At 44.4% G+C, this 23,235-nt stretch overlaps 1 protein-coding gene across 3 annotated transcripts in view; it reads left to right on the forward strand.

Moving 5' to 3' along the window:
* Window positions 1–1,226: 1,226 nt before the first annotated feature.
* Window positions 1,227–23,235, forward strand: part of PDCD7 (programmed cell death 7) — a 28,642-nt gene continuing 6,633 nt past the window's right edge. For 2 of the 3 annotated variants that reach the window (XM_032174670.2, XM_032174671.2), the window contains exons 1-5: window positions 1,227–2,150; window positions 5,641–5,779; window positions 14,493–14,729; window positions 14,985–15,072; window positions 16,817–16,985. In XM_032174670.2, coding sequence (XP_032030561.1) covers window positions 1,284–2,150; window positions 5,641–5,779; window positions 14,493–14,729; window positions 14,985–15,072; window positions 16,817–16,940 — 1,455 coding nt within the window. In that variant the 5' untranslated portion in view covers window positions 1,227–1,283 and the 3' untranslated portion in view covers window positions 16,941–16,985. Of the gene's footprint in view, window positions 2,151–5,640; window positions 5,780–14,492; window positions 14,730–14,984; window positions 15,073–16,816; window positions 18,271–23,235 lie in introns of those variants that run through there. The other variant, XM_032174669.2, reaches the window with a different exon arrangement.

The raw sequence follows: 23,235 nt of genomic DNA on the forward strand, positions 1-23,235 counted from the left end.
AGCCTGGCCAACACTACGAAACCCCATCTCTACTAAAAGTACAAAACTACTAAAAATATAAAAATTAGCCAGGTGTGGCAGCGGGGGCCTGTAATCCCAGCAACTGACTAGGGAGGCTGAGGCACCGAGAATAACTTGAACCTGGGATGCAGTGAGTGGAGATCCCGTCACTGCACTCCAGCCTGGGTGACAGACGGACTCTGTCTCAAAAAAAGTGGCGGGGAGGGGTGCGGGATTTGGTTGACCTGGATGGCATGCAAGAGGTGGGGAGGGACCAAGGAGGTGCTGGGTCTATGGGACTTGCTCCTGTGTATCCATCAGTGATCTGGTTGGCGCCATGGAGGCTGGGGCAAAGGCGGAGGTGGGTGGGGGGGCTAGGCTGTAAATTGACAGGTGTCCCCAGGCAATCCCCTGGTATGGGAAAGTTCCAGAGGTCCCTGGTTTGTTTTAAGCTTCGGTCCTTGGAACTACTAAGCGAACACATAATTAGATAAGCTTACAGTGTAGAGAGTGTCTGGTGGAGAGAAGGTAAAGGTTAATTGGATTCTTTTTTTTTGTTTGACAGGTGTCACTCTGTCACCCAGGGTGGAGTGCAGTGGCGTTATCGTGGCTCATTGCAGTCTTTACCTCCCAGGGCTCAGGTGATCCTCCCCCCACCCCAGCCTCCTCAGTGGCTGGGACTACAGGCCGATCTTGCCTGCCTCGGCCTCCCAAAGTGCTGGGATTACAGACGTGAGCCACAGCGCCCACCCCTATAATTGCATTCCTAAAGAGCTAAGTAGGAGGTGGGGGTAAAGGAGAAAGGTACAAATAATTCATTTTTCTAAGAAAATGGGTAGTTGGTCACACTCCTATTTACTAGGGCCTTTGCATATGTTCCCATCTGCACTGTGCTTCCCTCTCTTTTTCTATTTAACTATTTATCTTCCAGATCTCAGCTGCAGCCGCAGTTTCTTAGGATAACCTTCTCCTACTTCTCGAAGATACTCATATGATTAATTGATTAGTGTGTTATACTAGGCAGGAGTTCCACGAAGAGAAGCTCTGTATCTCTCAGTCTCACTGTATGCGGAGTGGGTAGCTCTGCACCTAGGATGCTCAATAAGAACAGTATTTATGAACTGAACGACCGAAGGTTGAACGACTGCCCACTTATGCACTGAGCCTTCCAGAGGGACGAGTCTACAGGAGTCGCGCGTCGTAACGACGTCACTTCCGCCGGAAGGTTCTCATGAGGAACTACTCAGATTCCTGTCACTTCTCAAGGCATCTCCGTCGTGAACATGGCCCTGCCACCCTTCTTCGGCCAGGGTCGCCCAGGCCCACCGCCCCCGCAGCCGCCGCCTCCTGCTCCTTTCGGCTGTCCGCCACCGCCGCTGCCCTCCCCGGCTTTCCCGCCGCCTCTCCCCCAGAGGCCCGGCCCTTTTCCGGGGGCCTCCGCCCCCTTCCTTCAGCCTCCGCTGGCTCTGCAGCCCCGAGCCTCCGCGGAGGCCTCCCGCGGCGGAGGCGGCGCTGGCGCCTTCTACCCGGTGCCACCACCGCCGCTGCCTCCTCCGCCGCCCCAGTGTCGGCCCTTCCCGGGGACCGACGCCGGCGAGCGGCCGCGGCCACCGCCTCCCGGTCCGGGGCCGCCCTGGAACCCGCGGTGGCCTGAAGCGCCGCCGCCGGCCGACGTGCTCGGGGATGCGGCCCTCCAGCGCCTGCGCGACCGGCAGTGGCTGGAGGCGGTGTTCGGGACCCCGCGGCGGGCTGGCTGTCCGGTGCCCCAGCGCACGCATGCCGGGCCCAGCCTTGGCGAAGTGCGCGCGCGATTGCTCGGGGCTCTGCGCCTGGTGCGGCGGCTGCGCGGCCTGAGCCAGGCCCTGCGCGAGGCCGAAGCCGACGGCGCGGCCTGGGCCCTGCTATATTCCCAGGCCGCGCCGCTGCGCACGGAACTGGCCGAGCGGCTACAGCCGTTGACCCAGGCTGCCTATGTGGGCGAGGCGCGGAGGAGGCTGGAGAGGGTCCGGCGCCGCCGGCTGCGGCTTCGCGAGAGGGCCCGGGAACGCGAGGCCGAGCGGGAGGCAGAGGCCGCGCGGGCAGTGGAACGCGAGCAGGAGATTGATCGCTGGAGGGTGAAGTGTGTGCAGGAGGTGGAGGAGAAGAAGCGGGTGAGAGCAGCGGCCGCGCATGGGGGTAGGAGTGGTGGTGGTTGGAAGCTGGAGCAGCAGGAGGCTTTAAACTTCCATTTCCCAGGGCTAAGCCTCTCCTTACGCGCAAAATGAAGCGATAGCTAACCTTCCCAGCTCATACCACCATGTTAATTTTGTGTTAATGATGTATGGTACACAAAAGTTCCAGGTGCACTGTAAAGTCCCGTAAACACAAAGTATAGGATTACACGGTGGCATTGCACGAATGATAGGTCTCCCCTATCCTGCTCCAACATTGTCCACTTACTCTCAAAACCAGTAAGTGTCTAGTTCCTTGTATCTTGTACTGCCCTAGGTGATTTTAAGAATACAAAATATAGGCCGCGCGTGGTGGCCCACGCCTGTAATCCCAGCACTTTGGGAGGCCGAGGCGGGTGGATCACGAGGTCAGGAGTTGAAGACCAGCCTGCCCAAGATGGTGAAACCCCGTCTCTACTAAAAATACAAAAATTAGCCATGCGTGGTGGCGGGCGCCTGTAATCCCAGCTACTCGGGAGGCGGAGGTTGCAGTGAGCCGAGATCGCACCACTGCACTCCAGCCTGGGCGACAGAGCAAGACTCCGTCTCAAAAAAAAAAAAAAAAAATAGAGAACTTGGGGACCCTACCTTAAGGAATATATATACTGTAATTAGCTGATGGGGCAATAGTGATTTCCTTAGGATTCCTTTGTTTACAAGTTTTAAACCATGTATCCCCAGGTTCAGCAATGATGTTTCGGAGCATTTACTCTCTCTATGTATATATACATATATTATATATATGTATGTATGTGTGTATATATATATGTGTGTGTATATATATGTATGTGTGTGTGTGTATATATATATATAGAGGTGTGCTAAGGTCATTAAATATACCAGATCTTGAATCTTTGTAACAGCCTTGAGAAGTAGGAAGTATTATGCTAATTTTACAGGTTAGGAAGTTGCATACAGATGTTAACTTGCCAACAGTCACACAACCAGTTTGTGGCAGTTTCCCACATTTGATCCCAAGTTGTCTAATTCCAAAGCATATTGATCTCAGACTCTTTAAGCAGGGCCAGGGTAAAACTGGAAATTGTTCTCTAAGGCATTTTCTTTTTTTTCTTTCTTTTTTTTTTTTTTGGTGTGTGTGTGACGTAGTTTCGCTCTTGTTGCCTAGGCTGGAGTGCAGTGGCATGATCTTGGCTCACCACAACCTCCACCTCCCAGGTTCAAGCGATTCTCCTGCCTCAGCCTCCCGAGTAGCAGGGATTACAGGCATGCACCACTACACCCCAGCTAATTTTGTATTTTTAGTAGAGACAGGGTTTCACCATGTTGGCCAGGCTGGTCTCGAACTCCTGACCTCAAGTGATCCACCCGCCTCAGCCTCCCAAAGTGCTGGGATTACAGGCGTGAGCCACTGTACCTGGCCATCTAAGGCATTTTCATTACTTTTGAGTGCCTCTGGGGTTCCCTTTCCTCCTCATTATTTCTATTATTATTACATTGTAATACATAATGAAATAATTATACAACTCACCATAATGTAGAAACAGTGGGAGCCCTGAGCTTGTTTTCCTGCAACAAGACAGTCCCATCTGGGGGTGACAGGAGACAGTGACAAATCATCAGTCTTTAGATTCTCATAAGGAGTCCACAACCTAGATCCCTCCCATGCGCAGTTCACTTCTTTGTGCTCCTGTGAGAATCTAATGCTGCTGTTGCTGATCTGACAGGAGGCGGAGCTCAGGCGGTAATGCAAGCAATGGGGGAGTGGCTGTAAACAGAGATGAAGCTTCACTTGCTCGCCTGCCTCATCTTTTGCTGTGTGATCTGGTTCCTAACAGGCCATGGACTGGTTCCCATCCGTGGCCTGGGGTTTGTTGACCCCTGGCTTAGAGATCTGTGGGAGATCATGTCAGTATAGCGTGGTGTGTGTTAGGAATTCAACTGTAGGTGCTGTAAAAGCCCAAAGAAGGGACATCTAATTTACTGAGGGAATGCTTCCCAAATGATAGAATGACACATAAGCTGAGTCTTTTTTTTTTTTTTTTTTTGAGGCAGAGTCTCGCACTGTTGCCCGGACTGAAGTGCAGTGGTGCCGTCTTGGCTCGCTGCAACCTCCGCCTCCCAGGTTCAAGCGATTCTCCTGCCTCAGCCTCCGGAGTAGCTGGGATTACAAGTGCACACCACCACTCCTGGCTATAAGATGAGTCTTAAAGGAAAAGTCAGCCAGGTGAAGGTAATAGGTTCAGTTCCAGGGAAACAGATAATCTAAATGGAGAAGTGAAACAGCTTGGTGTTGGCTGTAGCTGTAGTGGTGGAATTACAGGCACTTATTTGGCAGATGGGGGAGAGCACTTTAGGCAAGAGGATTCTCTCCACCACCCACGGTGGATTTTTTATTTATTTTATTGTTTTAAGGAGACAGGGTTGGGGCCGGGTGCGGTGGCTCATGCCTGTAATCCCAACACTTTGGGAGGCCAAGGCGGGCGATTCACCTGAGGTCAGGAGTTGGGGACCAGCCTGGCCAACGTGGTGAAACCCCGTCTCTACTAAAAATACAAAAAATTAGCTGGGCATGGTGGCTGGCGCCTGCAAACCCAGCTAATTGGGAGGCTGAAGCAGGGAATCGAATCGCTTGAACCCAGGAGGCAGAGGTTGCAGTGAGCCAAGATCGCGCCATTGCCCTCCAGCCTGGACAACAGTGAGACTCCATCTCAAAAAAAAAAAAAAAAAAACAAAGTTTCACTCTGTTGTCCAGGCTGGAATGCAGTGGGTTTGTCATAGCTTGTAGGTTTGAACTCCTGGTCTTAAAGTGATCCTCTCACCTTAGCCTCCTGAGTAGGAATAGCTAGGGACACATGCCATTATGCCCAGCTTCCATGGTGAGGATATTGGTGACAGAGTCTTGTGAGGAGTGGCTTGAGGAACTGGGGTTATTTAGTCTATATGTGAACTAAGTTAAGAGTAGGACAGCAATCTTTGATATTTGAAAGGCTGTCACGTGGAAGAGATCCTTGGGACTTTAGAGCAGTGGCGCACAAACATAGGTTGTCACTAAGAGACCTTTGTAGAGGTCTCAGCCTTTCCAACCACATTCCTTATCTTTCCTGGGAATCTGAATCTTCAGGTCTAGGGAGTCTGCATTTTTAACAAGTCTCAGTTTAAGGTAAGTTGGACACCTGCTCTCTGCACTACACTTTGAGAAACACTGAGGAAGAAACAAAACCAGTGCTATGTGGAAGATACAGAGAGGAGAGGTTCTCCTTTAAGATAAAGGTTGTACCATCAGTGGAGGGGGATAACCTCTTAGCTAGAGGGGAGTTGTGCAAGGCCTAGGAAATTGGGATGGAGATTCAATAGAGTCTCTCTTAACCTGGAGACTGTCTGACCCTTTAAAATCTAACCACTGGACAGCTATTCTCTGCTGTAAGTTTGTTCCTAATGTGAGGTCTCATGGGCTTTGTTTCTCTTCCAGGAGCAGGAACTCAAAGCAGCCGCTGATGGTGTACTATCTGAAGTGAGGAAAAAACAAGCAGATACCAAAAGAATGGTGGACATTCTTCGGGCTTTGGAGAAATTGAGGAAACTGAGGAAAGAGGCTGCAGCGAGGAAAGGTAACTGTGGCTTTGCATTTCTTTCCTTGTTCCCTTCCCCTTCTTTACTCTAGCGCCTCCCACCCCAAATATTATTGAGAGAAAAATACTTGAAACTTCATGATTTTCACCTTGTAGGGTAACTGGGCTTGCCAGCAAGTAGGTCAGAACTTCTGAAGCAGGAAGCCTCAGAAGATGTTTAGCCTTTGGTAGCCCAGATTGAAAAGAGAGGCAACTGTGGGAACCCACTGCACTGTCTTCCCCTTGACTTACCATTTCTACCCTGGGCATTTCTGGCCACACTCTTCTGAGTGGGCTTGTCATGGCTAGTCAACTTTGCCTTGTGCCAAAGTGAAAGCTTTTCACCCTTACTTGGTGCTCCAGAAAGTGTTGAAAACTTGGCATGCTTCTTCAGATACATTTCAAACCTGAATTATTTCTATTTGAAGAGGTGTGAATGGTTGGACAGGGCAGGGATTGCAGACTGTGTGGATTTCCCCACCTTCCCTGCATGTCACTGGTCTCTTGCCTCTGGAGGAAGCACCAGACACTATAGCCAGGCAGTTCAAGCTTCTCCACAGAAATTTGTTCCAACCGTGCTGGCTTTCTAGAAGTTACCCAATTGTGCTTTCCATTTGCCTGTCTGGATCTTAGCTGTTGTCATTCTGTTCATCTGGAGGGCCCTCAGTCCCATCTTTGCCATTTTAAAATCTCACTATTCAAAACCAAATACACATGCAGCATCCTTCATCCTTCCCTGATCTGGGCTGAGGTAACCTCCTGTTGCTTCTCACTTGCACCTGCTTTGGACCACATGCTGATTTATTTAGTAGATTGTAGGCTTTTTGTATTCACCAGAGATATTTGAGAGTGTACAAATTAGCAGATGCCACTCTAACAAATGATTTCCCCTGTGTTGTTTAAAATGTAAATGAAAACTGGGATTCTTTTAGACCCTTAAGAAAGTTGTGTTGGAATATGACCATTTTGTATTCACCCAGGCTCATTTGCTAGCTAAGTGATTGGCTTCTGCACACCAGCCTTCAGAGTGGCTGATTCACATCCAGACCTCAGAAACAGATGTCTCCATTGTGATACTCTCAGGGCACTTGTAAATCAGAGGGAAGTTAGCATCTGCTTTGTCTACCCATCTCTCTTTTTCACCAGAAGGCAAAACCTGAGAGCTATTTAATATTTCCCCCACCTCACATCCTCTATGAGGTGAGTGCTCAGTAAACTTCTGCCAAGTGAATTTACCAGCATTTCCCAATATTAATCTTCCTCACTTTGGCCCAAAAGGAGGAGGAAATTTTAGGAAAATCACGATCTATAGAAATAAACAGACTTGGTGGCATTAACTGACTTGAATGTAAAATGATTTGGTAAGTAGGAGCTGGTTGCATGCATACTTAAAATGAGCAGCTAACTTCTCTCTTCAAGATGTGTGCACCTCCAACTAAGTGCCAAATGATGAGGCTCGATGTTTAAGCAGGACCACGTTGCAAATTGCCTTATGGGCTATGCTAGAATTCTCACTTATACTTAAAGCTTTGGGGAACCACTGAAAGTTTTTAAGTGAAATGATGGCAAAGATCAGTGCCAGTAGAGCAGAGAAAGTTTTGGAGCGTCCAGGAGAGAGAAGAGCAGAGAGACTGGTAAGGCTATTGGGCACGGATAGTATGGAAGCATAAGCTGAGTGACATCAGTGTGTAGGAGAATTGAGAGGTAGTGAGTAATTCAAGTGATAGTGAATAATTCAGTAATTCAGAATTATTAGTGAATAATTCTCAAGTCAAAGAATTGAGAGATAATAAAGGTATACGTGTATATACCCATGTTTGTATAAATAAATAACTTAGGGAACTCAGAGTACAGGAACTAAAGGGAAAAACAATGAAATGTCTTCCGGATTCTAGCCTCATCTACTGAATAAATGAAGATAGCTTTTTTTTTCCTTTTTTTTTTTTAAAGACAGGGTCTTGCACTGTCACCCAAGCTGAAGTGCAGTGGTGCAATCGTAATTCACTGCAGCGTTATACTCCCAGGCACTAGCGATCCTCCTACCTCAGCCTCCTGAGTAGTAGAGACTACAGGTGCATACCACCACACCTGGCTAATTTTTAAATTTTTTGTAGAGATAAGGTTTCACCATGTTGCCCAAGCTGGTCTCGAACTCCTGGGCTCAAGCGATTCTCCCACCTTGGCCTCCCAAAATTCTAGGATTATGGGTGTGAGTCACTGTGCCTGGCCAATACCATTCTAATTAAGAAGGAAAACAAGGGAGGAGGAACAGGTTTAGGGTTGACAAGTTCAGTTGGGGACCTGTCGAGTTTGAAGTGTGTGTGGTACATCCTGGATAAGAGTTCATTAGCATGTAGCCATGAGTCAGAATGACCTTAAGGAGATTGTACAGCATGAGATGAGGGCCAAAAAGACAAAATCATAGGGAATGTCAAAATCAAGGTAGAAGATGAAGAGAGCAAAAAAGAGACCAAGAGAGGTCAGAGAGATGGAAGGAAAAGATAGACTCCCTGCTTCCTTCTGGAAAGTGGCAAGTGCTTAGAGAGAGATTGTGTAGTCTTGGTGATATGGTTTGGCTGTGTCCCCACCCAAATCTCATCTTGAATTGTAGCTCCCATAATTCCCACATGTCGTCAGAGGGACCTGGTGGGAGGTAGTTGAATCATGGGGACAGGTCTTTCACATGCTGTTCTTGTGATCATAAGTCTCATGAGATCTGATGGATTTATAAAGGAGGGTTTCCTTGCACGCGCCCTCTTTACCTGTCACCATGTAAGATATGACTTTGCTCCTCCACCTTCCACCGTGATTGTGAAGCCTCCCCAGCCATGTGGAACTGTGAGTCAATTAAACCTCTTTTATAAATTACCCAGTTTCAGGTATATCTTTATTGGCAGTGTAAGAATGGACTAATACACTTGGACAGGTTACTTAAGCTTCTCTGAACCTTGGTTTCCTCATCTGCAGAAAGGGAGTAATGATAGTACCTACCCATGGGGTGTCGTGAGTATTAAATTAGTAAATATGTGTAAAGTACTTAAAACAGTCCTGGCACATAGTAAATACTATATACATGTTTCATATTATTATTCTTTTTATTATCAAGAAATAAGGAACATCCATGGGAATTAGTATCCAACCGGTCATTAGTGACCTATGCTAGGGGCATTTCAGTGGAGTAGTGGGGGTAGAAGCCAGACTACAGTTGGTTAGAGAATGAATATGATACAAGAAAAGCAAACAGAGAATTCAACTTATTAAAAGATTGCCTGTGAAGAAAAGGAAAGAGCAAGATCAGTATCTGGCAAGTTGTGTGGTAGTGGTGATGGTGAGGGGTGTTGTGTGTCTTCACGTCATGGGGAAAACTTACGCATGTTTAAAATTGCTGAGAGGAGTAAGTAGAAGGGGAAGGGTCAAAGAGAAGCAGAAGAATAGTTGATGGCTCAAGGTCCCATGGAAGGTAGGATGATTCAGATCCCAGGTGGAGGGATTAACTTAAGTGAAGAAGGACCCATCTTACACAAGCATGAAAATGAAGGAGGTGAAGATGGGTAGTGATGCACATGAGTGCAAGTGGGGACAGATATTTGAGGGATTTCCTGTCTGCTGGCCTGTTTTCTCTGGGAAACTGGGTAAATGGTTTGCTGAGTGCCAGTAGACAAGTGGGGCTTTAGGAAAGCATTGAAGGTTTGAAATAACTGCTGTGAAGAATGGGTGAGAACCAACAGAGACTTGTGGAAGATGGTTGCAGGGGGTGCTATGGGTCCAGCTGACATATATTGGCAATGGATCACACAATCAAATGACCTCTTCCAGTAGTACTGTAGCTGGCAGGTGAGCACAGAGCATGGGGCTGTTGGGGTTTTCCTTTGTGGGATGACCGTTAGTTTTGTGGCGAAGGAGTAGCAGAAGGATAGACTCTGATACATCAGGTCCGGAGGTTTTGATGAAGCTGCCAAATGCGTCTCTGGGGAGAAGGAAGTAAAAGTACTATAAGGGAGAAAGTTGTAGTTGGATAAGAGAATAATCAAGTTTAAGATTTAAGAGGCAGAAAGTTTTTTCCAAAGACTGAACAAGACTGCAAGCATGTGGCTAAAGGGGAATAGAGGCAAAGGCATTGGTGTCTAGGAGCTGCAGGACTAGGTGGGCAGTGAGTGGTAGAAGTGGAGGGAACCTAGATGGTGCCAGGAGGAAGACTGTGTGAGGAGTGCTGTTTCTTTTTCTTTTTCTTTCTTTCTTTCTTTTTTTTTTTGAGACAGAGTTTCACTCTTGTTGTCCCTGTTGGAGTGCAGTGATGCAATCTCGGCTCACTGCAACCTCCGCCTCCCAGGTTCAAGCGATTCTCCTGCCTCAGCCTCCAGAGTAGCTGAGATTACAGGTATGCACCACCACGCCCAGCTAATTTTTGTATTTTCTTTTAGTAGAGATGGGGTTTCACCATGTTGGTCAGGCTGGTCTCAAACTCCTGACCTCGGGTAATCTACCCGCCTTGGCCTCCCAAAGTGTTGGGATTACAGGCTTGAGCCACCACTCCCGGCCCAGGAGTGCCATTTCTGAGGGAATATGTTACGTTGACCAGGGAGTGATCAATGAGGGGCCGAGAGAGATGTGGTTTGGTGGCCCAGGCTCAGCAGCCTACATCTCTTCATGGGGTCTTTAGGCTAACATAGGATGATGGAGTATCTGTGTATTTCGCCATACACAGATTTTAGTAGTTGCAACAGAGACTGTGTGGCTAACAAAATCTAAAATATTTACTACCTGTAAAGGTAAAGAAATGAAACAAAGCCGTTAGATTATTATAAAACAGAATGACAGCTTAAATTTGTCACTGTATAAGAATTTTGTGTATACTTGACAAACACTGGCCTGGCAACTTAGTAGAAGATAATTTGAGTTGTAGCATTTCTGTAGTTGAGAATGAGTGAATGGAAACCTGTTGAAGCAAAGCAGTTATGAGAAAATCGTCTAGAGAAATGTTAGCCTTGAGAGTGAGTTCCACAACCACTTAGCTGTAGTGGTTGAAGGAGGAAAGAATCCTACCTTCAAATTACAACTTTACAAGAAACAGAACTACTAACCTTGAGAAACCATTATTTATGCCATTTATCAGCCCAAACTGAAAATTTAGTGCTCAAAGCTGGCACTATTGTATAACACAAGTTGCAGCATAAATTGTTAAAACCCTGTTGAAGGGCTGGGCATGGTGGCTCATGCCTGTAATCCCAGCACTTTGGGAGGCCGAGGTGGGAGGATCATGAGGTCAGGAGATCGAGACCATCCTGGCCAACATGGTGAAACCTTGTCTCTACTAAAAATACAAAAATTAGCTGGGCATGGTGGCGCATGCCTGTAATCCCAGCTACTCGGGAGGCTGAGGCAGGAGAATCGCTTGAACCCAGGAGTCAGAGGTTGCAGTGAGGCAAGATCACGCTACTGTACTCCAGCCTGGTGACAGAATGAGACTCCGTCTCAAAACAAAACAAACAAAAAAACCTTGTTGAAAATCATTCATTCATTGAAGAAGTATCTATTAATTACCTTCTCTGTGTCAAGTGTTTGGTAACTGAGCAAATGTATAGCTTTTTTAGGAAGCAGTTTAGAACACATTTTGTTAGTCTTGAAAGTATTCACAAACATTTCCATTCTTGAGAATTTTTCTTTCTTTTTTTTTTTTTTTTTGAGATGGAGTTTCACTCTTATTGCCCAGGCCGGAGTGCTGTGGTGCGATCTCGGCTCACTGCAAGCCCCGCTTTCCCATTTCAAGTGATTCTCCTGCCTCAGCCTCCTGAGTAGCTGGGATTACAGGTACCTGCCACCAGGCCCGGCTAATTTTTGTATTTTTAGTAGAGACAGGGTTTCACCATGTTGGCCAGGCTGGTCTCAAACTCCTGACCTCGTGATCCACCTGCCTCAGCCTCCCAAAGTGTTGGGATTACAGGCATGAGCCACCGTGCCCGGCCAAGAATTTTTCTTATAGAAATCCATAGGAAGGAAAAAAGTAACATGCCTAAGAATATTCATTGTATCACAATATAATAACAGGACATTTGGAATAGCTTAGGTGTCCAGGAGTAGGGAACTTGATAAGTATATTATAGTGCATTGATTTGATGAAATAGGATACAGCCATTAAATAATTATGAAGATCGGAGAAGAACGTACAGAATCAACAGGGAGAAGTGGAAATTACATGCATGTAACGTTGAACTATATGAAGTTGCTAATACATGGACAAAAAGACCTGAAGAGAATGTGGGAAAGTATGAAATGGTTGATTATGGTAATGGAATTAGGATTTTTTTTTCTTTTCTTGTATCTGGTATTCTTTTTTTTTTTTTTTTTAATTTATTTTTTTGGAGATAAGAATCTTGCTCTGTCACCCAGGCCAGAGTGCAGTGGCATGATCTTGGCTCACTGCAGCCTCCATCTCCTGGGTTCAAGCGATTCTCCTGGCTTAGCCTCCTGAGTAGTTGGAACTACAGGCGCACGCCACCATGTCCGGCTAATTTTTTGTATTTTTAGTGGGTACGGGGTTTCACCATGTTGGCCAGGCTGGTCTTGAACTCGAGCTCAGGCAATCCGTCTGCCTCAGTCTCCCAAAGTGCTAGGTTTACAGGTGTGAGCCACCACGCTTGGCCCTGTATCTGGTATTGCTAAAATGCTTGGGTAACATATTTTCCTTTAAAATCTTCAAGGACTGACAGGATAGATCACATCCACATCACTCTACATTGATTCACCTGGAAGCTTTTGTATTGCAGGGCCATTATGGTAGTGAGTGCACAATTGCAGTCCACTCATATTCATTAAGTTAAAATCTTTTTTCTTATGAAACTTTATGAAACATTTCACACATGCACAAAAATAGAATACATAAATACTTGTCAACTATGATACCATTGTCACACCAAAAAAATTAGCAGTAATTCTTTGATATCACCTAATAACCAGACTATTTTCCCCACTGTGTCTTTAGATATGCTGGCTATACTGTTAGCTGACCTCATAGTTAAATCAGGATAATAACCATCCCAGTTTTACTGGGACATGGGGCTTTCAGTGCTACATGCGGGCAAACCAAAACAGTTGGTTGGCCTACTGTCAGCAGCAGACTGCAAGGTCAGTGTGGTTGGTTTAAGTGTATCTTCCTCACCATCCAAGTGTGCACTCCCAAAATTTACACTCAGTCAGAGGAAGAATTGTTTATTGATTAGATCTGGGAGTTGATGCTGAGGAAATTTCACAAACAATGAAGTTAAGACAAGTTCCTCCCTTTAGTGAGCTCAGTGTTTCAAGTGGAGGATCAAGACCATTAGAAATAAACAAAGTCGAAGCCAGGTATGGTGGCTCACGCCTGTAATCCCAGCACTTTGGGAGGCCAAGGTGGGCGGATCACCTGAGGTCAGGAGTTCGAGACCAGCCTGACACCAACATGGAGAAACATCTACTAAGAATACAAAAATTAGCCGGGTGTGTTGGCGCATGCCTGTAATCCCAGCTACTCAGGAGGCCGAGGCAGGAGAATCGCTTGAACCCGGGATGCGTGGAGTTTGTGGTGAGCAGGGATTGCGCCAATGCACTCCAGCCTGGGCAACAAGAGTGAAACTCCATCTCAAAAAAAAAAAAAGAAAGAAAAAGAAACCAGAGGTTAAGTGGTGTGATCCAGAGGGAGGAAAGTCAGGGTAGGGTCAGAGTAATTGAATACTCAGAAACATCAAATTGAGCCTTAAAAGATTGGGTAAAATTTCCAATTTTTAACCGATACATACTATAGCTAGGACTTTAACTTGCTCATTATAACACAGATTTTGGGACAAGAAAACATGTGTAAAAGGCCATTTGGGCTGGATGCAGTGGCTCACTTTGGGAAGCCAAGCTGGTAGGATTGCTTGAGGCCAGGAGTTAGAGATTAGCCTGGGCAACATAGCAAGACCTCATACAAAAAAGTTTTGGTTTTTTTTTTTGGAGACAGAGTCTCACTCTGTCGCCCAGGCTGGAGTGCAGTGGTGTGATCTCTGCTCACTGCAAGCTCCACCTCCCAGGTTCACGCCATTCTCCTGCCTCAGCCTCCCGAGTAGCTGGGACTACAGGCACCCACCACCATGCCCGCCTAATTTTTTGTATTTTCAGTAGAGACAGGGTTCACCGTGTTAGCCAGGATGGTGTCAATCTCCTGACCTCGTGAGACCTCATACAAAAAATTTACAAATTAGTAGGTAGGGCCAGGCACAGTGGCTCATGCCTGTAATCCCAGCACTTTGGGAGGCCAAGGCAGGAGGCTTGCTTGGCCAGGAGTTTAAGACCAGCTTGAGAAATACAGGGATACCCTATCTCTACAAAAATAAAAAAAAAATTGGCTAGATGTGGTGGCACGTGCCTGTGGTCCCAGCTACTTGGGAGGCTGAGGTGGGAGGATCTCTTGGGTCCAGGAGGTCGAGGCTGCAGTGAGTCGTGATCATGCTGCTGCACTCCAGCCTGCACAACAGAGTGAGACCCTATCTCAAAAAAAAAAAAAAAAAAAAAAAAAGCCAGGCATGGTGGTGCACACTTGTAGTTGTAGCTACTTGGGAAGCCAATCGGTTGAGCCCAGGAGTTTGAAGTTGCAGTGAGCTGTGATCACACCACTGTACTCCAGCCTGGGTGACAGAGTGAGGCCTTGTCTCAAAAAATAAATAAATAAATAAAATGCCATTTTGTTCTTTCTGCCCAGGGGTCTGTCCTCCAGCCTCAGCAGATGAGACTTTTGAGCATCATCTTCAGCGACTGAGAAAACTCATTAAAAAGCGCTCTGAACTGTATGAAGCTGAAGAGAGAGCCCTCAGAGTTATGCTGGAAGGAGAACAAGAGGAAGAGAGGAAAAGAGAATTAGAGAAGAAACAAAGAAAAGAAAAAGAGAAATTTTTACTTCAGAAACGTGAAATTGAGTCCAAGTTGTTTGGGGATCCAGGTATGTTGCTCTATAACCAGTGAAGAAAATGAAAATACTAGATTGACAGCTCTTCTCATCACGGGTGATCTCAAGCTAAGAGGTGGTAGGCAACAAATGACACCTTCCAGATGCAATTCTGTGTCATAGAACTCATGGATACAGATGAAACACATTTGCTCATTCTGTCGTAATCATAGGCTCAGTCACCTTGCCTTGAGAAATACACTGCGGATATCAAGCATGATAATGTGGTATTGTGCTTTTCTCTTTCAGATGAGTTCCCACTTGCTCACCTCTTGGAGCCTTTCCGACAGTATTACCTCCAAGCCGAGCACTCCCTGCCAGCGCTCATCCAGATCAGGTCAGAGGGGCTGGCTCTCCATGTTGTCTTTCCCTTAGGTAGCAGGAATCACTTGAAGAAGTGCTTACATTGTTTAGCTCTATTACTGTCTTTTTTTTTTTTAAGTTCTATAAGGAACTTAAAAAAAATTATGGGTTTATAATGTTTCCATGTTTCAAGGATGCTGCATACATCTTGTTTAGTCCTCATTAATCCTTGAGAAGTTAATGTCCCTATTTTTATAGATGAAGAAACAAACTCAGGTTGTGACTTGCCCTTTGTATTATCCCGTGTTATAGATGTTATTGCTGTTATATTGATTTAAAGCATTGGTTTCCTTTTCCAAATTATCTTCTGATGCTAACCAGACCCAGGAAAAAGAAACCCTTCACTACGTACTTGCTTGTGGAGACGGTTTAAGACCCTGGCTGACATCTGAGCTCTTACAGGTCAAGCCCAGAAACTTAGGAACAAGGAGGCTTATCTGAATCTGCAGTTCTTAAGGAGCTAGGCAAAGTTTTCAGCTCTCTGGGTCTCTCTTTCCTCACCTATAGTTGACTAGACTGTGGTCTTCAAACTTGAGCAGCAGCACTCTTCCAAAATGCAGTCTTTTGAGGAGATAATATGTAAGATAAATGAAATGAATGGGTTCCCGAGGCAGTATAAATCTGTTGTTGCCTAGAAGCACTTTGTTGTTTCTAGACTCCCCTAAACATCTGCTTGGGGCCTAGGGGTCTTCAAAGTGTGATTTGAAAATCACTGAACTAAGTGATCTCTGATGTCCTTTCCAAAACCTCAGCTGTTTGTGATTCTCATGAAGGAATGCTCTTTAGCATATCAAGTTTATGTTCTGGGAAAAGTTTATTTTTTGCTAGTATACAAGTTTTAGCTTTTAAACATAAGTACAGTCGATTCTCATTATTCATGACAGCTATATTCTCTAAAGTCACTGCAAACACTGATTTCAGAATACTGAACATCACTCCTAAAGGAAACATAGGGTTAGGTAGATTCCTGTGAGCCTTGTGGTCACAGTGTTTTTGTCAGCTGATCAATACCTTGTTGTATGTGTGTTTCTGTTAAAGACACCTTATTTAATATACGTTGTCGATTTACTAACATTGAACTCATGACTAATAGCACTATACCTCATGCGTAAATGAAGCTTACCTGACACACTTTCTCCACAAAGCACATCACAGCCTTCTTGCCATTAGGAACACTACACTTAGGGCCATTTTAAACAGTAAAGTCATCAGTAAAAAGTGCAAAAGTATGGAAAATGTGGCACTAAATAGAGAAAGGAACCCATTTATATTAATAGTATGAGTTGAAAGCAAGAAGGCAGAGTAACTATTGCCTTCTTTAATCTCAACTGGGAACAGTTCATTTTCATGACTCAGATTTTTTTGCCACTCTGTGTGTACGAGTATCCATGAAAGAGCTACAAGTGATTATGTGGGGGCTACAAATAAATTTTAGTTAATAGGCACATATGCAAATACAGAATCTGTAAATAATGGGGATTGACTTTATTTATTATTTGGTTATCCATAAGGTTATAAGTTTTTCAGAGTTTTTCCTCCTTTTATGTGTACGTTTAAGAAATATTGTCATTTTCTTGATTCCTAGAAATCAAGTTCTGTAATAGATTAGTATATCAGTCATTTGAAAGCTAAGTCTTAGAAATAGAATATGTAGTTGCTGAACATCTTATTTGGAATAAAACAGAAATAAATAGTTGTTCTATAATGTTCTTATTAAGGCATGATTGGGATCAGTACCTGGTGCCATCCGATCATCCCAAAGGCAACTTCGTTCCCCAAGGATGGGTCCTTCCCCCGCTCCCCAGCAACGACATCTGGGCAACTGCTGTTAAGCTGCATTAGTAAAGATGCTCCAGGAGTGTGGTCCAGCCAACGCTCTTTCCAGCTGTAAATATTAGCGATGGTGCCATCTTTTGCTGTAGACTAAACTGCAACTTCTAAATTCCATGTGGCATTCCCCTACCCTGAAGTTATGCTTTCCTTCTGTGCTCTGTGCTGGCCAGAGGTGCCTCTTGAATCAGATTAATGTGGTTCTTCAGGAAAGGACTTAGGTGAACTGAGGTTTTTACCACAGGCAGTGAATGACCTTGGTTCACCAAATTTGCCTCTGTTTTGAGGGGCTTGGTCCAGAGTGACTTGTTAATTTACTCTAACTTCCTTGTGTGTTGATGGGTAAGTACACTCGAACACTGAATACAGGTGTGCAATGGGTAGATTTCACAGCTCTTCCACTGAGTGTGAAGGCAAGTTTGATGCAAAACCTCCTGCCCTTCCTACCTGAAGAGCCCTTTGACTTCTAGGAAGAAAGGTCAAAAATGTGTTATCTTCAGTTTTGTTAATCCCAGTTTTAGTGCAGTTTAGGAGGCTGCTAGTTAGGAAGATGGCAGTGGCTGTAGGCTGGGTTGCCAGAAAAGATGGTGGCCTAGTCTTATTATTCAGGTGGAGAACTTAGAAAACCTGAAGAGTACCCAAATTGGATTGTGTTTTAATGGACGATGGCTGTATTTTTTCCATGTTAGAAGGATCCTAATGAAAGCACCTGTTATTTTTAAGTTTCTAAGGGTCTAGTTGTTCAGAATCCCCAAGGATATTTCCCTAACCTCACTCAGTCACATTGTAGGAGCCAGTGTAGCTGTGGAATTATCTTTGGAACTCAAGCTTCTAAAACTATCCATGTAGTCAAATCTGGGGGAAAAAGCAAATAAAAATAGTAAAATTTGGCCGGGCGCGGTGGCTCACGCCTGTAATCCCAGCACTTTGGGAGGCCGAGGCGGGCGGATCACGAGGTCAGGAGATCAAGGCCATCCTGGCTAACACGGTGAAACCCTGTCTCTACTAAAAATACAAAAAAAATTAGCTGGGCATAGGTGGTGCATGCCTGTAGTCCCAGCTACTGGGGAGGCTGAGGCAGGAGAATGGTGTAAAACCCGGGAGGCAGAGCTTGCAGTGAGCCGAGATCGCACCACTGCACTCCAGCCTGGGAGACAGAGCGAGACTCCGTCTCAAAAAAAAATAGTAAAATTTATTTTTTATATTCATTAATAAATGCTGTTGTGCTTGGAGATGATCACTCATATAACATGTCATTTTTTTGGTTCTGTTTTGGTTTGGTTTTTGCCAATTATTTTGTTATATTTCCAAAAAACTAAATAAAAATCATTTTTATTTTTTAGTTTGTGCCTTTGCTGCCAATTTGTTGCCTTCCAAATCACTTAACACACACTTTCACATTGTTGAAACATATTTTCATTCAAAAATTCAAATTTATTAAGCAGGCATTTGTTACAGGAATGTGAATCTTAAATGCTAAACTTTATCTGCAAAATCCAAGTCTGGATTGGTAAGGATACCATCAATTTTGGAAATAATGTTATGTACTGTAGTTGGAAGCTTTTGGGTGCAAGATACTAATGCCTTTGTCCCTTTTCTGTTGTTTAATTTGCATTAATTTATACATTATATAGAGTCAACAGATAGGGAATGAGGGCCACATGTCTCCAAAATGTATGTCTACGCTTATAAATCTTAAAATCTGATATGATTACCCTCGTAGAACTCCACAATCCTGTGTGCCTTTTTGTTAGATAATCTCCACCATTTGCTCTCTGATGAGATGCAGGAAGAGTAGAAATAAGGTGAATTGTACGATGTGTGTTTGGTGTCTGGACAGCCTTGCCACTAAGATACCTGCTGTGAGGGCAGGGAATGTGCTGCAGGGACTGAGGAAAACTCGGACAGCAGAACCCAAGAAGGTGGCATTTAGCCACAGATGGAGAAAAAAAAAATCCCTTTTTCCTTTGGCCCTTGCAAGGTTTTAATAAAGTGAGCAGGCCGGGTGTGGTGGCTCATGCCTGTAATCCCAGCACTTTGGGAGACCGAGGTAGATGGATCACTTGAGGTCAGGAGTTCGAGACCTACCTGGCCAACATGGTGAAACCCCATCTATACTAAAAATACAAAAATTAGCCAGGCATGGTGGCAGGCGCCTGTAATCCCAGCTACTTGGGAGGCTGAGGCAGGAGAATCACTTGAAGCCAGGAGGCGGAGGTTGCAGTGAGCCGAGATCACACCATTGCACTCCAGCCTGGGCAACAGAGCAAGACTCTGTCTCAAAACAAAGAAAAAAAAAAAAAAAAGTGAGCATTACTCTTGTTCAGTTTTTATTTGTAGGATTTTCCTGGTTTATTACCTGTGTGTAGTGGTGGTGGCAGTAGCCACTGGTTCTTTCAGGTTTAGAGAGACTCATGGTAGTATCTTTAATGAATTGTACTTTCAAGAATATGAGCAGCGTTATTGTAATCTTATCCCACAGTCTTTTTTTTTTCTTTTTTTAACTTGGGGAAAATTTCAAATACATTCAAAAGTAAAGAGAACAGTACAATGATTTTTTTCCATGTACCCATCATCCAGCTTCAAATCATTATCAGCTTATGGCCAATCTTGTTTCATCTATACATCCTCCACTCACCCTGGATTATTTTGAAGCAAATCTCAGGCATCAAATTACTTCATCGGTAAATATTTCATTATGTAGCTTTAAGCGATTTAAAAAATCTAACTACAGGGCCATTATCACATCTAAATAAATGAGTAACAACTCCTTAATAGCACAAACCCAATCATTGTTCAAATTGCCCTTTCATAAATGTGTTTTATGTTTTGTTCAAATTAGGATCTGAATAGAATCCACACACTGTTGTTTGCATCCTTGTGATGCCATGTCCCTCTGTTCTCGTATATCCTATAATTTAGTAGTTAAACAGAGCTGCACTGTCCAATATAGTAGCCACATTCAGCTGTTGAGCACTTGAAATGTGATCTATTTGAGTTGAGATGTGCAATTACATATGTGGATCACATGTTTCAGTTAGATAGTGCTGATCTAGAGGCTTGATCACATTCAGATTGGAATTTTCTGGCAGGAATACTTCACAGACATGATGTGTACTTCCAGTCAGGAGGCACTAATGTCTTGGCTTTTTTTGTGATGTTAGCGGCCACTGATAAGACCTAGATTCATTCATTGATGGGGAGGGGACTCAAAAATAGTTTAATTCTGTCATTCTTCAATTATTAACTGGAATACTTTTAAAAAGAAAAACTGTACAAAAGCATTTGTTTTTAATAAATTCGGTAAATACAGAGAAGATTAGAAAGCTATGAGAGAAAGAGATTAGTTCTTAAATACTAAGGGTATTTAGCCCAAGTGGCTGAGTTTATGATGTCAAAGCATTTGCTGCTACAAGCCAACCAACTTAATCACTCTAAAACCATTCATGCTCCTATGCCCATGTGACATTTGTAACAAGAAGCTTAGGCTTATACCATCTGTTGTAGCTATTCATTTATACATGCTTTGTCTGCAGGGAAGTTCTCCTGGTAATTACAAGGTAAGTACAAAGTATATCTTATTCCATTTAAATAAGTATAATATGCAATATATGAAAGGAATGTGAACATTCTGAAATAGTAGTGATTTATGGAATAGTAATTAAATGAGACATTATCAACTAAATTTGTTTTTTGCCACCTATTTGTCCCAGATTTTTTGTAATGCTTAGAACCTATAAGCTATTTCCATATGATGAGCTCTTTACCTTTTTATGAATCCACATATTAGTTCCTGGCTTCCTGTATCTGGCCACACATGAAGAGTATGTTTCCATTGCAGAGTTCATTTGCCTTTTGGAATAAATTTGGTTTTTCATAGCCTCCGAAGCAAAGATTAAGGTCTCTGAGGCAAGTGGTGTTACAGTGCATAACTGTGTAGAACAGTGGACACTTTCCTCAGCTTTGTTAATTCATGCTGGCCACAGTCTGGATACCAGGATTTGAATTAATGTTCAACGGGAAATGATTTTTTATTTACCATTTTCCAGGTACTGTGGTTAGGTGCTAGGGATGTAAGAAGGGGTGAACAGACAGGATTCCTGACCTCCTGGAGTTTAGAGTGAAGAAGCTTAATGATTATAACAGATAGAGTCATTAGAGACAATTGTGATAAGTGCTACAAGGAAAAGTACTTATCAGCCAATTTATATATTTCATTCCAAATGTTTAAGTGCCTATTAAAGCTAAGCAAAATACCAAATACTCCCTAACCTCATACAGAATACAGGCAATGAGGAAGGTAGATATTAACCCAATAATCATAAAAAATATGCTGAGTGCTTTGAAAGAAAGACATGGTTCTGAGATTATGAATTAGGATTTCTCTTCAAAAGCGTTCTGTGACACATTTAGTTGAAATAATAGAAAATATATATCATATAGTAAGGGTAAGAATCATTATTCAGTTTACATATGTGTATGCTAGGAAATAAAAGTATATTATGGGTCACAGTTAAAAAAAAAAAAGGCCAAGCGCGGTGGCCCACGCCTGTAATCCCAGCACTTTGGGAGGCTGAGGCAGGTGGATCACAAGGTCAGGAGTTCAAGACCAGCCTGGCCAAGATGGTGAAACCCTATCTCTACTAAAAATACAAAAATTAGCCGGGCGTGGTGGCAGGTGCTTGTAATCCCAGCACTCGGGAGGCTGAGGCAGGAGAATCGATTGAACCTGGGAGGCAGAGATTGCAGTGAGCTGAGATTGCGCCACTGCACTCTAGCCTGGGCAACAGAGCAAGACTTCATCTCAAAAAAATAAAAAATAAAAAAATTCGTAAAGGCCACTGTGCTAGGTAGACCTAACCAAGTTTGAGAGTCAGGGCAAGCTTTTTTGAGGAAGTGATGTTTCAGCTGAGCTCTGAAAAATGAACAGCTTTTTATTTTCTTTTTATTCTTGAGACAGACTCTTGCTTTGTCGCCCAGGCTGGAGTGCAGTGGCGTGATCTCGGCTCACTGCAACCTTCGTCTCCCAGGTTCAAAGCAGTTCTCCCGTCTCAGTCTCCTGAGTAGCTGGAAATACAGGCGTGTGCCACTACACCAGGCTAATTTTTGTATTTTTAGTAAAGGGGGTTTTGCCATGTTGGCCAGGCAGGTCTCGAACTCCTGACCTCAAGTGATTCACCCACCTTGGCCTCCCAAAGTGCTGGGATTACAGGTATGAGCCACTGTGCCCGGCCTTTGAGCAGCTTTTAATTAATTGTGGGGAAGCGACAGGGAAGAACATAGCAAGTATCCAAAACAGGATATGCAAAGGTTCTGTGGGGGCTGAGAGACCATGGCAGTTGAAGGCTAGCATGACTGGAGTAAGATGGGAGGAGAGGAAACGGGTCAGACACCGCAAGCCTTCAGAAGTTTAATTTTTATTTTGAAAACAGCCAGGAACCATTGAAGAGTTTTAAGTAGGGGAGTGCCTTAGTTTTGTTTCGTTTTGTTTTCTAAAGAAGGGGTCTTGCTATGTTACCCAGGCTGGTCTTTAACTCCTGGGCTCCAGCAATCCTCCCACCTCTGCCTCCCAAAGTGTTGGGATTACAGGCATGAGCCACCGTGCCCAGCCAGGAGTGGCTTAGTTTTGGTTTTGAAATGGTCATTCTTGCCTCTGTGTGGAACAGAATTATAATAATAAAGCATGTGAGGATACATAGAGATGAGTTGTCCAGGTGAGAGAGAATGGGGACTTGGATTCCCATGGAAGCAGTGGAGGTAGCATGAAATGGCTGGATTCCAGAGATTTAGGAGATAAAAATTGACAGGGGATTTGAGATGGTGGTGGTAAAGGAGAGGAAAGTATCAGAGATGAGTACTCGTGCACTTGGCTCAATGTCACCATTCCTTGAGACAAGGAACCCCGGGGGCGAGGAGCAGTTTGGGGAAGGGAAAAATCAGTTCACTTTGATATGTTGAGTTTGAGAAGTCTTGAGACACTGTGTAGGCAGTTGTGTTTATGAGTTTGATCTCAGAAGAGAACTGGAGAATTTAATTTGTGAATCATTGGCAGGTAATTGAAGCTCTGGGCAAGAATAAAGTCTAATTTAGAGAGTATAGTGAAGACCTTTGAAAACAATACTGTCATTGCCTGGGCCCCACTTAGATCAATCGGTGCCACCTTCACCTATCCCATTCCCCATCCCCATCCCCAGGTCCAAGCACATGGGCACCACCTCATGGGCTTGTGTTTGAGAGGTCCTGGCTTACAGTTTGTCCAAGCATGCTCAGCCTGGCTTTTCTAACATCGCCACATCCCTACCCCATC

Source organism: Hylobates moloch, unplaced genomic scaffold, assembly GCF_009828535.3.
Source record: "Hylobates moloch isolate HMO894 unplaced genomic scaffold, HMol_V3 SCAFFOLD_14, whole genome shotgun sequence".
Taxonomy (NCBI): Eukaryota; Metazoa; Chordata; class Mammalia; order Primates; family Hylobatidae; genus Hylobates; species Hylobates moloch.